We start from the raw sequence: 14,620 nt of genomic DNA, 5'->3' as shown, positions 1-14,620 counted from the left end.
AAACCTCCATGGCAAGGCGCTTGGTGCGCGTGCGCAAGAGGTCATCTTTTCGCTGCTGACATACGCCATGGCTTTTACCTATCAAAAACGTTTACATTTTGAAACAACTTTTTTGCTACTTTCAAATTGCTATTTTTGAAGAGATACTTTGTTGGTGCTTGTTTGCAGGTCTGATCCAGGAATAAGGCGCTTATGCATTTGTTCTCCCCTTGCTCCGTAAACAGGCGCAAACAAAGAGGGGAGGGGGGGGAGCAGGGTGCGTTCGCACACCCTCCACGACTAGAACAAAGGTTCACTTACACAGTAATGAAGTGAGCGAAGCCCAATCATGATTCAAAAAGGTTCAATACTTTAGTCATTATGGCTCGTCATGGTATTCTTGTCTAACGTAATAGTTGGATATGGTCTTATGAGCGTTTTTCTTCGGCTTATTGCTTGCAAAAAGTATTTCCAAAATATAAATAGAAAAAGAAATAGAATTAACACTTGCCCTTAAAAAACTCTCATATATATATGCGAGCTTATGCACATTTTGTTACGAAATCCCATAAGAATGCAAGTTCATATTTTGGTAATCAAGTTATCATCTATGTAAGAGCTATAGCCAAAAAACCAACATCCTGTGATGGTTCGAAACTTCCCCCACATATGATTAGTAAGTAAATATAGCGGAGACAGCCCTCTCTTAGGTATTTCGTTTTTGCTCGCAGTGGTACTCAACTTCCCGGACCTTCCAATGAAGTAGGAGGCTTTCAGAATACAGAAATTAGAGATCTAGGGGTGCATTTCCTTAAGACGTGCTCGCAGCGTATTCATAACGCTTCCGAAAATGCAGGAGTCCCCTGGGGAAAATACTTTTTTTTCACAGGGGGAGGGGGGGGGCATGCCCCCAAAATCCCCCTCCTATCCCCTAGCATGTGCTTACGTTTCCATAAGAACATTTGGGTAATCCCTCCTAAAACATTCCATTGAATTCTTCGGATATTAAGATATACTAAGATTCTAGATATTTGAAAACATCCAAAAGATAAAACAATACCAGATTATGCTCGGAAAGACAAATGACTTCAAAACACAATGTTTGAAGTAAAATTAAAAACAAAATATTAAGAACTTGAAACTATGAAACTTATTGGCATTGTTTTAAGATGATCATGAATACTTGTTAGAAATTACACGACTTATCGGTGGTTTTGGTGAAGAAACGCTTTCTGAAACGGTTTGAATATGTTTCAACTGTTAATATTCTTAATTGCAAATATGACACTAAGATAATTCAAATCCATGCTGACGCATTTCCGATAATTCCAGAAACAAATTAATCGGTAGTTGAAGTTAAAACTGATCCTACTGAAGCTACAATAACAAACATGTAAACGTAAACTGTTCTGCTGATCGCGTTCGAAGTTAAAGGATCAATTATCTCAACTTTCCACGATTTGTAGGACATTAAAGTTCATTAGTAAGAAAAACAAATTATAGATAAGCTATACAGATATATGTAAATATCTATACTATTTTATGGGTAGGTTTCCTAGTGAATGGCAGCCTGTGGACTTATTCGCCCCAGGCCCCTCGCGACTTGTTACGGCCCACGCATCCACGTCACGACACCTTACGCATTTTGTAGCGTTTCTAACAGTTTGACAAAGCATACGCTCTGAAACTCGATGGCGAAACTGAAACATTAGCGACTTCAGGTAGTATTTGTTTCCCTTGAGAAAGATTCGTCGATAACAGTAACGGCGCTGGAGTGCCTAGTCGACAGACGTGACAAATAGGAGGTTTCTCAGGTTGAATCTCCGAGTTTGAGTTATCAGGGAAATGAATCTTTTGCCCCGATGAAGAGCTAGCGCTCATAGCATAACTGACGCGTAAACAGGGTGTGCGCTCCCGCCCCCTTGGGGCCAAAAAGTTGGTCATTTCTTATTAAGGAATCTTCATACACGATGCTTTTTTCCGTGTGATACCTATGACTGCGCATTCTCCACCCCTCCCCCTACTCTTTTTGTCACAGAGGCGTAAAACATGCAATTCCACCATGTATGATTTGTTTCTCTGATCTCAACCCCGCCTACGCAGACCACCTAGTTCTTCTATAGCTTGTTTGTACTTTCTCAAAGCATACCGTTATCAGGATTTTGAGTTATCGGAAAATCAAAAGTAAATAATAAATTTATGGTAGATTTTTCCCTTTGAAAGGTGCCGACTGTGTACCAAATACAAACACTTCATACTCGCCCCAGGAGGTATATTTTATAGTCTCGAAGAGGGAGGCTTTTTAGAGAAGGCTGTTGTTTTTCTCTATAGAAATAGCGAGGGAGCATTTTTTTCTTTCAATATCTCTTCTTCCCGTTTTGGATACTGGTTAGCACTTTGAAAAATCGTAGATGCTAAAAAGTAGTGTATATACACGGTATTTAACTGCATAATATGTTTTACAGAAAACATCAATACCTCCCACAGGGGGAATTTTCTCAGAGATAAGCGAGGTAAAGCTATATATATCCGGTATTTAACTGTATAATATGTTATTACAGAAAACACCAATACCTCCCACAGGGGGAATTTTCTAAGAGATAAGCGAGGTAAAGCTATATATACCCGGTATTTAACTGTATAACATGTTATTACAGAAAACACCAATACCTCCCACAGGGGGAATTTTCTCAGAGATAAGCCAACCCAACCTATTCTCCTACTCTAGCCTTGAGTTGTCGTAGGAGTAACATGGGGTAGAAAAGCAGTAATGTGTAAATAAAATCTGAGAGAGGAAATTTAATTTTGGTTCAAGTAAGATTTTCGATTTACCGCAGGATCGAGTTACCATCGGGAGTGAACTGTCTGCCATGTTACTTGCTAGTTCTTGACATGACAATGTTTCCACTTTTAAAGTAATAATCCTAAGCTGCATTTTCTCGAAATTGAAACGGCATAGAACTTAGAGAATTAAGCACAATATCAAGCACTTTCTACGTGATCAATGAGAAAAGAAAAAGCCTTAAAATATTGCATTTCATGCAGCAGGAAAAAAAAATAAAATATAGAGGTGAAATATCATTTGGCAACAATAGCAACATCTAAACTTTTTCTCCGTTATACTTCCGATGCTAGAATGGATTATCTTTTTTCCCGCCAAAGTGACGTTAAAAAGGCAATACATTACAGCAAAGCGGTTTCTCAGTTGTTTTGTTCTGCTTTTTGGAAAAAAGAGGATTACACTCTTTCCATAAGAACCGTATTAAAAAAAATGCCAGCCTGAGATCTCACCAAATTCTATGATTAGACCGAGGCTTGGATCAAAATATTGTTTTGTTAGTGTGATGCGTTCTAAAATGTTCATGATAACCTATCGATCACTTGTGTAATTCTAACACTTTATTAAGTTTTATACATTATGTTCACTGAAATTAAAATACACCCTAAAGAACATTTTCAGCCTGAAAATTTTAACCTTTTGTTATAAGAAAAAGGGTGTAGATGAAGTTTGCTGAGTGGTACTCAAGCATTAGTGTCCACCTTGGATCTAACTGTCAACTAAAGCGGCCGTGTTAGTTGATCATTCTATGAAATTGAAAGTGCACGTCTCAATAACAACTTTGTACTGGATATGCCAAGACAAACATCACAATACAATAACCCTTAAAAAGCAAAGAAATTATGCGGTAACTGTGCGGCGCTTTTCTAAGGGCGCCACTTATTCTATTTTTTTCAAAATCAAAATGCGATGGCAAGTTTTCTCAAAACATCTTTAAAAAAACAGTATACACATGTTTCTTGTTTAAGTTTGCAGTGAAACTTTTAAATTAAAATCACGTAATTCCCCTGTGACGTGGTATAACATATAATAACACCACAAATACACAGCACAGCTTCAATTGATAGTATTTTTATAAAGTATTATTTATAAAGGATCGGTACACATGAACTGGCTCACTTTTTTTACTTGCTAAATAGAGATGTTTGAGAACATTGCTTCATATGTCCGTTTTTCTTTCTCTGTTGACTTCTTCAGCTCTTTGACTAGTAGCACCTGTGATCTCTTGATTTTTGCATCTGACATAATACAAGAAAGAGTGATTTTTCATAAGTACAATACCCGCCTTGAATGCCACTACCATTTCCAAGCTATAGTATGCTTCAGTTTATTTTGTGTTTAAAAGCTTTTTTTCTTGGACTGTAACTATTGTTACCATTTGGGGGGGGGGGGGTAGAGTACAGATGTGAGTGGTGTACAGTATGTACAGTGGCAAGAAGCTGGAAGGCAGCCTTGTTACTTTTAGAAATTTATTCATGTGACACCATTCTCAATGCTCTTTCAAGGCATGTCCATGCCTGCCAACTCTCCCCGTTTTCAATTTCTATACACTGTAATCTCCCGAGAAAATTCTTTAAGAATTTATTATATAGCTATTGTATTGAGGCACAATCTTCTGGATTTTGAGTTTTCAAGGTTAGCAAGTATGCATGTCCTTGAATATAACAAGTATTCAAATAACCTACCATTAGGTTGAAGATTTGTGGCCTTGCTAAGGTCCTCTTGAGCTCGATCTAAATCCTTCAAGTTGATATATGCTGTCCCTCTTCTGTACAATGCCTTGGCATTTTCCGGCTGATGTGCTAGAACCTGCAACATATTAAACAAGTTGTGTTAGCCATTGTGATGACAATGTAGATAATAGAATTTCCTCATACTTGAATCCTAGGGCTGGTCATGATATTTCACAAAAATAAATCATCCTCTTAAAATAGAAAATCGGTTATTTCATACAAGATGGCTCACTTTTCACAAAACTTATTAAAAAGAGACTGATTAAAATTCAGTTCGAAAATAAGCTGGCTGAGAGTCAACCATTTCATTGATAAAAAATAATAGCAGTTTCATTTCAGTTTGTCAAGACTTCATCAGGAATGGCTGTGTATTAAATTGCAAGTGACGAATTATATTTTTTACAGATATTACAGAAGATGTACGTCTGATATCGCACGGAAAACATGCTCTATCCCTTTGACTTGTGTACCACAAAAAGTAACCTGGCTTGGCAAAAACCTACACTAGCAAACAGATGTTTATAGGGATTTTTTTTACAATGAGGGAAGGCAAAAAGATCTTGCTTTTGCCAATAATGTTCATAAACTTACTGTATCTTGTCTCAAGGGAACACTCAAGACAGTCTCCTTCAAATTTGGAAGATGTTTTACAGTTCGAAGCTCGTTCTTTTGTAATTTGGGAGAATTTCTACAATTTCGAAGGTTGTGTTCTCCTGAAATTTGTAAGATTTTTTTCTCAAGCATCAACTATACTTCCAAAATCACTTAAATCTGAGCTTGAATTACCGTGATTGTCGAAACAAGGCTGAGGTAAGTCAGCCTTGTAACTATACTAGTAACTATACTTCCCAAATCCCCTATATCTGGGCTTGAATTACTGTGATTGGTGAACCAAGGCTGAGGTAAGTCAGCGTTGTAACTATACTAGTAACTATACTTCCCAAATCCCCTATATCTGGGCTTGAATTACTGTGATTGGTGAACCAAGGCTGAGGTAAGTCAGCCTTGTAACTATACTTCCCAAATCCCCTATACCTGGGCTTGAATTACCATGATTGGTGAAACGAGGATGAGGTAAGTCAGCCTTGTAACTATACTAGTAACTATACTTCCCAAATCCCCTATATCTGGGCTTGAATTACTGTGATTGGTGAACCAAGGCTGAGGTAAGTCAGCCTTGTAACTATACTTCCCAAATCCCCTATACCTGGGCTTGAATTACCGTGATTGGTGAAACGAGGCTAAGTTAAGTCAGCCTTGTAACCACACCAGTAACTATACTTCCCAAATCCCCTATATCTGAGCTTGAATTACTGTGATTGGTGAAGCGAGGATGAGGTAAGTCAGCGTTGTAACTATACTAGTAACTATACTTCCCAAATCCCCTATATCTGAGCTTGAATTACTGTGATTGGTGAACCAAGGCTGAGGTAAGTCAGCCTTGTAACTATACTTCCCAAATCCCCTATACCTGGGCTTGAATTACCGTGATTGGTGAAACGAGGATGAGGTAAGTCAGCCTTGTAACTATACTAGTAACTATACTTCCCAAATCCCCTATATCTGAGCTTGAATTACCGTGATTGGTGAAACAAGGCTGAGGTAAGTCAGCCTTGTAACTATACTAGTAACTATACTTCCCAAAACCCCTATATCTGGGCTTGAATTACTGTGATTGGTGAAATATGGCTAAGGTAAGTCAGTCTTGTAACTATACTAGTAACTATACTTCCAAAATCCCCTATATCTGAGCTTGAATTACTGTGATTGGTGAACCAAGGCTGAGGTAAGCCAGCCTTGTAACTATACTAGTAACTATACTTCCAAAATCCCTTATATCTGAGTTGAATTACTGTGATTGGTGAAACAAGACTGAGGTAAGTCAGCCTTGTAACTATACTAGTAACTATACTTCCCAAATCCCCTATACCTGGGCTTGAATTACTGTGATTGGTGAACCAAGGCTGAGGTAAGTCAGCGTTGTAACTATACTAGTAACTATACTTCCCAAATCCCCTATATCCGAGTTGAATTACTGTGATTGGTGAAACAAGACTGAGGTAAGTCAGCCTTGTAACTATACTAGTAACTATACTTCCCAAATCCCCTATATCTGGGCTTGAATTACCGTGATTGGTGAACCAAGGCTGAGGTAAGTCAGCGTTGTAACTATACTAGTAACTATACTTCCCAAATCCCCTATACCTGGGCTTGAATTACTGTGATTGGTGAACCAAGGCTGAGGTAAGTCAGCGTTGTAACTATACTAGTAACTATACTTCCCAAATCCCCTATACCTGGGCTTGAATTACTGTGATTGGTGAAACAAGACTGAGGTAAGTCAGCCTTGTAACTATACTAGTAACTATACTTCCCAAATCCCCTATACCTGGGCTTGAATTACTGCGATTGGTGAAACAAGACTGAGGTAAGTCAGCCTTGTAACTATACTAGTAACTATACTTCCCAAATCCTCTATATCTGGGCTTGAATTACCGTGATTGGTGAACCAAGGCTGAGGTAAGTCAGCATTGTAACTATACTAGTAACTATACTTCCCAAATCCCCTATACCTGGGCTTGAATTACTGTGATTGGTGAACCAAGGCTGAGGTAAGTCAGCGTTGTAACTATACTAGTAACTATACTTCCCAAATCCCCTATACCTGGGCTCGAATTACTGTGATTGGTGAACCAAGGCTGAGGTAAGTCAGCCTTGTAGCTATACTTCCCAAATCCCCTATACCTGGGCTTGAATTACCGTGATTGGTGAAACGAGGATGAGGTAAGTCAGCCTTGTAACTATACTTCCCAAATCCCCTATACCTGGGCTTGAATTACTGTGATTGGTGAAACGAGGCTAAGGTAAGTCAGCCTTGTAACCACACCAGTAACTATACTTCCCAAATCCCCTATATCTGAGCTTGAATTACTGTGATTGGTGAAACGAGGATGAGGTAAGTCAGCGTTGTAACTATACTAGTAACTACACTTCCAAAATCCCTTATATCTTAGTTGAATTACTGTGATTGGTGAAACAAGACTGAGGTAAGTCAGCCTTGCAACTATACTAGTAACTATACTTCTCAAATCCCCTATATCTGGGCTTGAATTACCGTGATTGGTGAAACAAGACTGAGGTAAGTCAGCCTTGTAACTATACTAGTAACTATACTTCCCAAATCCCCTATACCTGGGCTTGAATTACTGTGATTGGTGAAACAAGACTGAGGTAAGTCAGCCTTGTAACTATACTAGTAACTATACTTCCCAAATCCTCTATATCTGGGCTTGAATTACTGTGATTGGTGAACCAAGGCTGAGGTAAGTCAGCCTTGTAACTATACTAGTAACTATACTTCCCAAATCCCCTATACCTGGGCTTGAATTACTGTGATTGGTGAACCAAGGCTGAGGTAAGTCAGCATTGTAACTATACTAGTAACTATACTTCCCAAATCCCCTATACCTGGGCTTGAATTACTGTGATTGGTGAAACAAGACTGAGGTAAGTCAGCCTTGTAACTATACTAGTAACTATACTTCCCAAATCCCCTATACCTGGGCTTGAATTACTGCGATTGGTGAAACAAGACTGAGGTAAGTCAGCCTTGTAACTATACTAGTAACTATACTTCCCAAATCCCCTATACCTGGGCTTGAATTACTGCGATTGGTGAAACAAGACTGAGGTAAGTCAGCCTTGTAACTATACTAGTAACTATACTTCCCAAATCCTCTATATCTGGGCTTGAATTACCGTGATTGGTGAACCAAGGCTGAGGTAAGTCAGCATTGTAACTATACTTCCCAAATCCCCTATACCTGGGCTTGAATTACCGTGATTGGTGAAACGAGGCTAAGTTAAGTCAGCCTTGTAACCACACCAGTAACTATACTTCCCAAATCCCCTATATCTGAGCTTGAATTACTGTGATTGGTGAACCAAGGCTGAGGTAAGTCAGCCTTGTAGCTATACTTCCCAAATCCCCTATACCTGGGCTTGAATTACCGTGATTGGTGAAACAAGGATGAGGTAAGTCAGCCTTGTAACTATACTTCCCAAATCCCCTATACCTGGGCTTGAATTACTGTGATTGGTGAACCAAGGCTAAGGTAAGTCAGCCTTGTAACCACACCAGTAACTATACTTCCCAAATCCCCTATATCTGAGCTTGAATTACTGTGATTGGTGAAACGAGGATGAGGTAAGTCAGCGTTGTAACTATACTAGTAACTACACTTCCAAAATCCCTTATATCTTAGTTGAATTACTGTGATTGGTGAAACAAGACTGAGGTAAGTCAGCCTTGCAACTATACTAGTAACTATACTTCTCAAATCCCCTATATCTGGGCTTGAATTACCGTGATTGGTGAAACAAGACTGAGGTAAGTCAGCCTTGTAACTATACTAGTAACTATACTTCCCAAATCCCCTATACCTGGGCTTGAATTACTGTGATTGGTGAAACAAGACTGAGGTAAGTCAGCCTTGTAACTATACTAGTAACTATACTTCCCAAATCCTCTATATCTGGGCTTGAATTACTGTGATTGGTGAACCAAGGCTGAGGTAAGTCAGCCTTGTAACTATACTAGTAACTATACTTCCCAAATCCTCTATATCTGGGCTTGAATTACTGTGATTGGTGAACCAAGGCTGAGATAAGTCAGCGTTGTAACTATACTAGTAACTATACTTCCCAAATCCCCTATATCTGAGTTGAATTATTGTGATTGGTGAAACAAGACTGAGGTAAGTCAGCGTTGTAACTATACTAGTAACTATACTTCCCAAATCCTCTATATCTGGGCATGAATTACTGTGATTAGTGAACCAAGGCTGAGGTAAGTCAGCCTTGTAACTATACTAGTAACTATACTTCCCAAATCCCCTATACCTGGGCTTGAATTACCGTGATTAGTGAACCAAGGCTGAGGTAAGTCAGCCTTGTAACTATACTAGTAACTATACTTCCCAAATCCCCTATACCTGGGCTTGAATTACCGTGATTTGTGAAACGAGGATGAGGTAAGTCAGCCTTGTAACTATACTAGTAACTATACTTCCCAAATCCCCTATACCTGGGCTTGAATTACTGTGATTGTGGAACGAGGATGAGGTAATTCAGCCTTGTAACTATACTAGTAACTATACTTCCCAAATCCCCTATATCTGAGCTTGAATTACTGTGATTGGTGAACCAAGGCTGAGGTAAGTCAGAGAGGGCCTTGGCAATTACCCGTGAGAGGCCTTAAATAAAGTATTTAGAAGTATAGAAACTCATTTGATTGGTCTACCCTTTGTCATGTCATAGCTTATTTTTTCCTTTTAGAATAGGAGAGCTAATGCAAACAGTAAAAGTTGGTATAGTTAAATATATTTTTATTAATTTTTTTTTCTTAATGTCTTGCCTGATGGGTAACCCCATTTTTGCTGGGATGGACGCCTTCTGCAGAGCTCTGCCATTTTTGACAATTTAAATCATTTCTCATCCATCAAAGAGTGCTCTTACAAATCACTTGTCCGCCCTCATTTGGAATATGAAAATTGCGTGTGAGACCCTCTGCTCAACAAGAAACGTAAAACAAATTGAGTGTGTTTAATGCAGATCTGCACATTTTGTAAAAAAAATGCTCGCTCCAGGTACAATGACTGAGATGCTAAGTGAACTTGAATGGCCCTCACTTCACCAAGTAAGGAGAAATGCTGACCTAACGATATTTTATAAGGCTGCCCATGGTGACACCCTCCTTATATTAATAAACGTTAACGCGAACTTAGAGGATATCATGTAAACAAATTTATCGAACTCAGCCCAAACACAGAGGCATTAGGAATTCATTTTATTGTAAGATGGTAAGAGTGGAAAAACTTACCTATAACCACTCTAGAATCCACTTAAGTTAGTGTAATTTATTACTTATTTGTATGTTCAGTAAGTGTTTTTGTGATTTTGGCATTGCTGCTTTGATTTTTGCCTCTAAGGGGATGTTTAATTTTTTTTCTGATTCTGCTATCTCTTAGGGTTAAAAATTCCTTCAACCAAACCCAATAAGCTATCTTTTAGGGGTAAGAATTTCTGTTGACCACTCCCAATGTCCCATCCCTTAGGGTTATAATCGATTTTGCCAACGATAACCCCAGTCTGTTTTATTGAAGGTGTTTACATTTTGCAAGGCCCTCCGTATGTAGATGTAGCTATGTAATATTTTCCTGTATGGGGCATTATAGGGATCCAATTGGCTTATCACAAGGATTACTCAATTTAAACATGAATTTTATAGATGTGGATTTTATCAGATAATTTATTCAAGCGTACCTTTTTGCAGTAGTCTACTACTTTTGGCCATCGACCTGTCTCAAAATGACACGCTTAGGGCAAAGAGACATCAAATGTTAGTATTGATAATGCTCCCAATGAAGTGAACAAAAGGAAAAAAATAAAAGGGAATGGTACCTATTATTGGACACTTTAGATTTACGTTAAAATATCTCGCGTACAAAACACAATTGAGTTCTAACTATGTTCTATGTTCTATGAACTATGTTCTGACTATTAAACATAATAATTCAACCAATTTAACAATAATTCAATGGTTGAATTTAGGAGAAAACAATCATTCATAAAATGAGTTGAGAAGGCCTATTATCGGATATCTAGCCCTATTATCGGACACTCTAGCCCTATTATCGGACAGCAGATTTTTTGCTAAAAAAACAACGGGAAAATCATGCTTCATTTTCATTAAAATACAGCAGACAATAATTGTTGACAACATATGTACTTTGCAAAACTCACAATAGATTTTAGTTTGAGACTCTTTCTTCTCCGTAGCAAGCGATTCAAAACACATGCATCGTGCACGTGACAAACTGCATGGTGAAATGCACGTTTGCTCATTGATCGATCAAATTTACGTCAAGTGTCTATGGAAACAGAGGCCAAAAAGTACTATAGGAGATCAACAACAAAATGGCGGATTCGTCGAGCGACTATTATCAAGGTTGAAAAATCTTGGACATTTTTACAGCTACTTTTAGTCCTAGCGTATTCAAGTCAAAGAGGAATTTCAATCACCATTTTGCATAGTCCAGACCTGGGACTCTCTTTGCGCGCGACATTGTGGCTCGCGTGAAAGAGGGTCCAGCATTTATTGCATGCGCATGCGCGAACATGTTCCAATCAGCGATCTTCATGGCAAAAGTTGAAATACGAGCGCCCGCAATAACGGACGTGCCTAAGGAGGGTCGATTCCCACTAGACCTTGTCAAGCGCAGAGCTTTGAAAATCGATCATGGCTAAGTTGAAAAGAATGTTTTGTACATGTGAAGGAATATCAGCAAACTGCTTGGGATTTGTTTTCTATATAAACGCGATAAAATATGATTGAAAATCAAATTCCAAAAAAGCGCGCGCCCGTTTGAAATGACGCTATTGCCTAAAGCGCGCGCGTAAAAATAACGAAAACGGAAAAGCTCTTTGATTGATATATTTTCCAGACTCTAATTATCATCTGTCCTGTTCTTAAAAAGGATTGACAATCAAGTATTTACCCACGACCAAAATCGGCCTATTATTTCTGAAATAAACCCTCGCTCGTACCTTTCGCAGCCATCTTGAACTAAGCAACCAGGCCACACCGCATATATGAGGTGTATTTTAGCGCATGCGCATGCAATAAATACTGGACCCTCTTTCACGCGAGCCAAGATGTCGAGCGCAAAGAGTGTCCCAGGTCTGGACTACATTTTGCGGTGTGTGAGAGAAAATTATTTCTAGTTTTGCAGAACAATAAACTCTCGTAAAAAGCTTCGGAATACATGTTTTCTGAATGTTGTTTCTTCGGCCCGATGGGTCATTTTTCGGCGTGTTTTTCTATTGTTTGAGATACTTACGATTTTTTTCGAGTGTCCGATAATAGATACCCCTACCTTACCAAAGCACTGTCAGATAACTAAGCAAATGAACATCAATAGGAGACTTAGTTAAGGTCGGCTAACACAACTTTTATAAAAAGACGAAAACTGACATTAGATGAAAGCTCATACCTGCAAGATTATTATAGCAGCTGAGTTCAAGTTCAAGTATTTTTGCCGCTAATTCTTCTGAAACCAGGGGACGATCTGATAACGAAAAAGGCATCGGTTGATCCGTCAACCCGCGCACATACAACATCGCTCGGTGGTATTTCTTCATAGCTTCCCGATAATTCTTCTGCTTAAAGCAACCATTGCCTTCCTCTTTTAAAGAAAAGGCTTGATCTATTTTATCTTCTACGTTGAGCTCTTTGTTGTGGTCGTCCTTTTCCTCCGAAGTTTCAACCCCGTTTTCCGTCACTTCAGCCGCCATTTTGAAGTACGAGTGAGCCTGCGATCATCACAAAACCACAGGAAGCCCACAAAGTGAAAACCGGAAGTCACACAGAGCCACGTTTTCAAACCATTCAGTGGTCATTTTGGCTCCCCCATTAGTATCCCAGAGACACTCAAAGCGGTTCCAAGTAAAATCTCTTTTCCAGGGCCTCTCCCCTGGACTTGAGGAGGGTATGCATCTTGTTTTTCTTACTGGCTTTGGAACTGACAAGTGCATAATTCTAGATTAAGGTTTCCAGAAATACTGTTTACATTTCTGGAATCTAAAATTCTGTTCCTGGTAACCATTAATCCCAATTTGCAGCATCACCCTTTCTTGCCCTGCCTGGGGATTTGCTTGAGTGTCTTTGCAGGAGATCCTAATTCCCAGCATCCTCTTTCTTGGCCCTGCCTGGGGAGTTGTTTGAGTGTCTTTGCAGGACATCCTAATTCCCAGCATCGCCCTCTTTCTTGCCCTGCCTGGGGAGTTGCTTGAATGTCTTTGCAGGAGATTCTAATTCCCAGCATCGCCCTCTTTCTTGGCCTGCCTGGGGAGTTGCTTGAGTGTCTTTGCAGGAGATCCTAATTCCCAGCATCGCCCTCTTTCTTGGCCCTGCCTGGGGAGTTGCTTGAATGTCTTTGCAGGAGATTCTAATTCCCAGCATCGCCCTCTTTCTTGCCCTGCCTTGGGAGTTGCTTGAGTGTCTTTGCAGGAGATCCTAATTCCCAGCATCACCCTCTTTCTTGGCCCTGCCTGGGGAGTTGCTTGAATGTCTTTGCAGGAGATCCTAATTCCCAGCATCACCCTCTTTCTTGGCCCTGCCTCGGGAGTTGCTTGAGTGTCTTTGCAGGAGATCCTAATTCCCAGCATCGCCCTCTTTCTTGGCCCTGACTCGGGAGTCGCTTGAATGTCTTTGCAGGAGATCCTAATTCCCAGCATCACCCTCTTTCTTGGCCCTGCCTTGGGAGTTGCTTGAATGTCTTTGCAGGAGATCCTAATTCCCAGCATCACCCTCTTTCTTGGCCCTGCCTCGGGAGTTGCTTGAATGTCTTTGCAGGAGATCCTAATTCCCAGCATCACCCTCTTTCTTGGCCCTGCCTGGGGAGTTGCTTGAATGTCTTTGCAGGAGATCCTAATTCCCAGCATCACCCTCTTTCTTGGCCCTGCCTGGGGAGTTGCTTGAGTGTCTTTGCAGAAGATCCTAATTCCCAGCATCGCCCTCTTTCTTGGCCTGCCTGGGGAGTTGCTTGAGTGTCTTTGCAGGAGATCCTAATTCTCAGCATCGCCCTATTTCTTGGCCCTGCCTGGGGAGTTGCTTGAGTGTCTTTGCAGAAGATCCTAATTCCCAGCATCACCCTTTCTTGCCCTGCCTGGGGAGTTGCTTGAGTGTCTTTGCAGGAGATCCTAATTCCCAGCATCACCCTTTCTTGGCCCTGCCTGGGGAGTTGCTTGAGTGTCTTTGCAGGAGATCCTAATTCTCAGCATCGCCCTCTTTCTTGGCCCTGCCTGGGGAGTTGCTTGAGTGTCTTTGCAAGAGATCCTAATTCCCAGCATCGCCCTCTTTCTTGGCCTGCCTGGGGAGTTGCTTGAGTGTCTTTGCAGGAGATCCTAATTCCCAGCATCGCCCTCTTTCTTTTTCTGCCTCGGGAGTTGCTTGAGTGTCTTTGCAAGAGATCCTAATTCCCAGCATCACCCTTTCTTGCCCTGCCTG

The 14,620-nt window shown here is 40.2% G+C and overlaps 1 protein-coding gene and 1 long non-coding RNA gene across 2 annotated transcripts; one reads left to right on the top strand and one right to left on the bottom strand.

The window, feature by feature from the left end:
* Positions 1-3,360: 3,360 nt before the first annotated feature.
* On the bottom strand, positions 3,361-12,906 carry LOC5514945 (tetratricopeptide repeat protein 9C). The gene is made up of 4 exons (XM_032384567.2): positions 12,606-12,906; positions 10,876-10,928; positions 4,504-4,627; positions 3,361-4,056 (listed from the first exon to the last, which is right to left on the bottom strand). Exons 1-4 carry the CDS (start codon positions 12,904-12,906, stop codon positions 3,950-3,952), a joined length of 585 nt encoding a protein of 194 aa, XP_032240458.2. The 3' UTR covers positions 3,361-3,949.
* On the top strand, positions 4,627-10,988 carry LOC125568350. Its single transcript, XR_007312273.1, has 2 exons — positions 4,627-5,453; positions 5,546-10,988. It is a non-coding gene; the product is annotated as an uncharacterized LOC125568350 (long non-coding RNA).
* Positions 12,907-14,620: the final 1,714 nt, after the last annotated feature.

The sequence above is a fragment of the Nematostella vectensis genome, chromosome 7 (assembly GCF_932526225.1).
Source record: "Nematostella vectensis chromosome 7, jaNemVect1.1, whole genome shotgun sequence".
NCBI classification, from domain to species: domain Eukaryota; kingdom Metazoa; phylum Cnidaria; class Anthozoa; order Actiniaria; family Edwardsiidae; genus Nematostella; species Nematostella vectensis.
The sequence above is the reverse complement of the archived record's forward strand: the minus strand, read 5'-3'. Positions and strand labels throughout refer to the sequence as shown.

Excerpts from the sequence above, each read along its gene's own strand:
- LOC5514945 (XM_032384567.2), bottom strand. The coding sequence starts at position 12,906 with ATGGCGGCTGAAGTGACGGAAAACGGGGTTGAAACTTCGGAGGAAAAG. Across the intron at positions 10,929-12,605 it reads CTGCTATAATAATCTTGCAG|CGTGTCATTTTGAGACAGGT; the intron begins GTATGAGCTTTC and ends CTTTGCCCTAAG. Across the intron at positions 4,057-4,503 it reads CACAAATCTTCAACCTAATG|ATGCAAAAATCAAGAGATCA; the intron begins GTAGGTTATTTG and ends GTATTATGTCAG.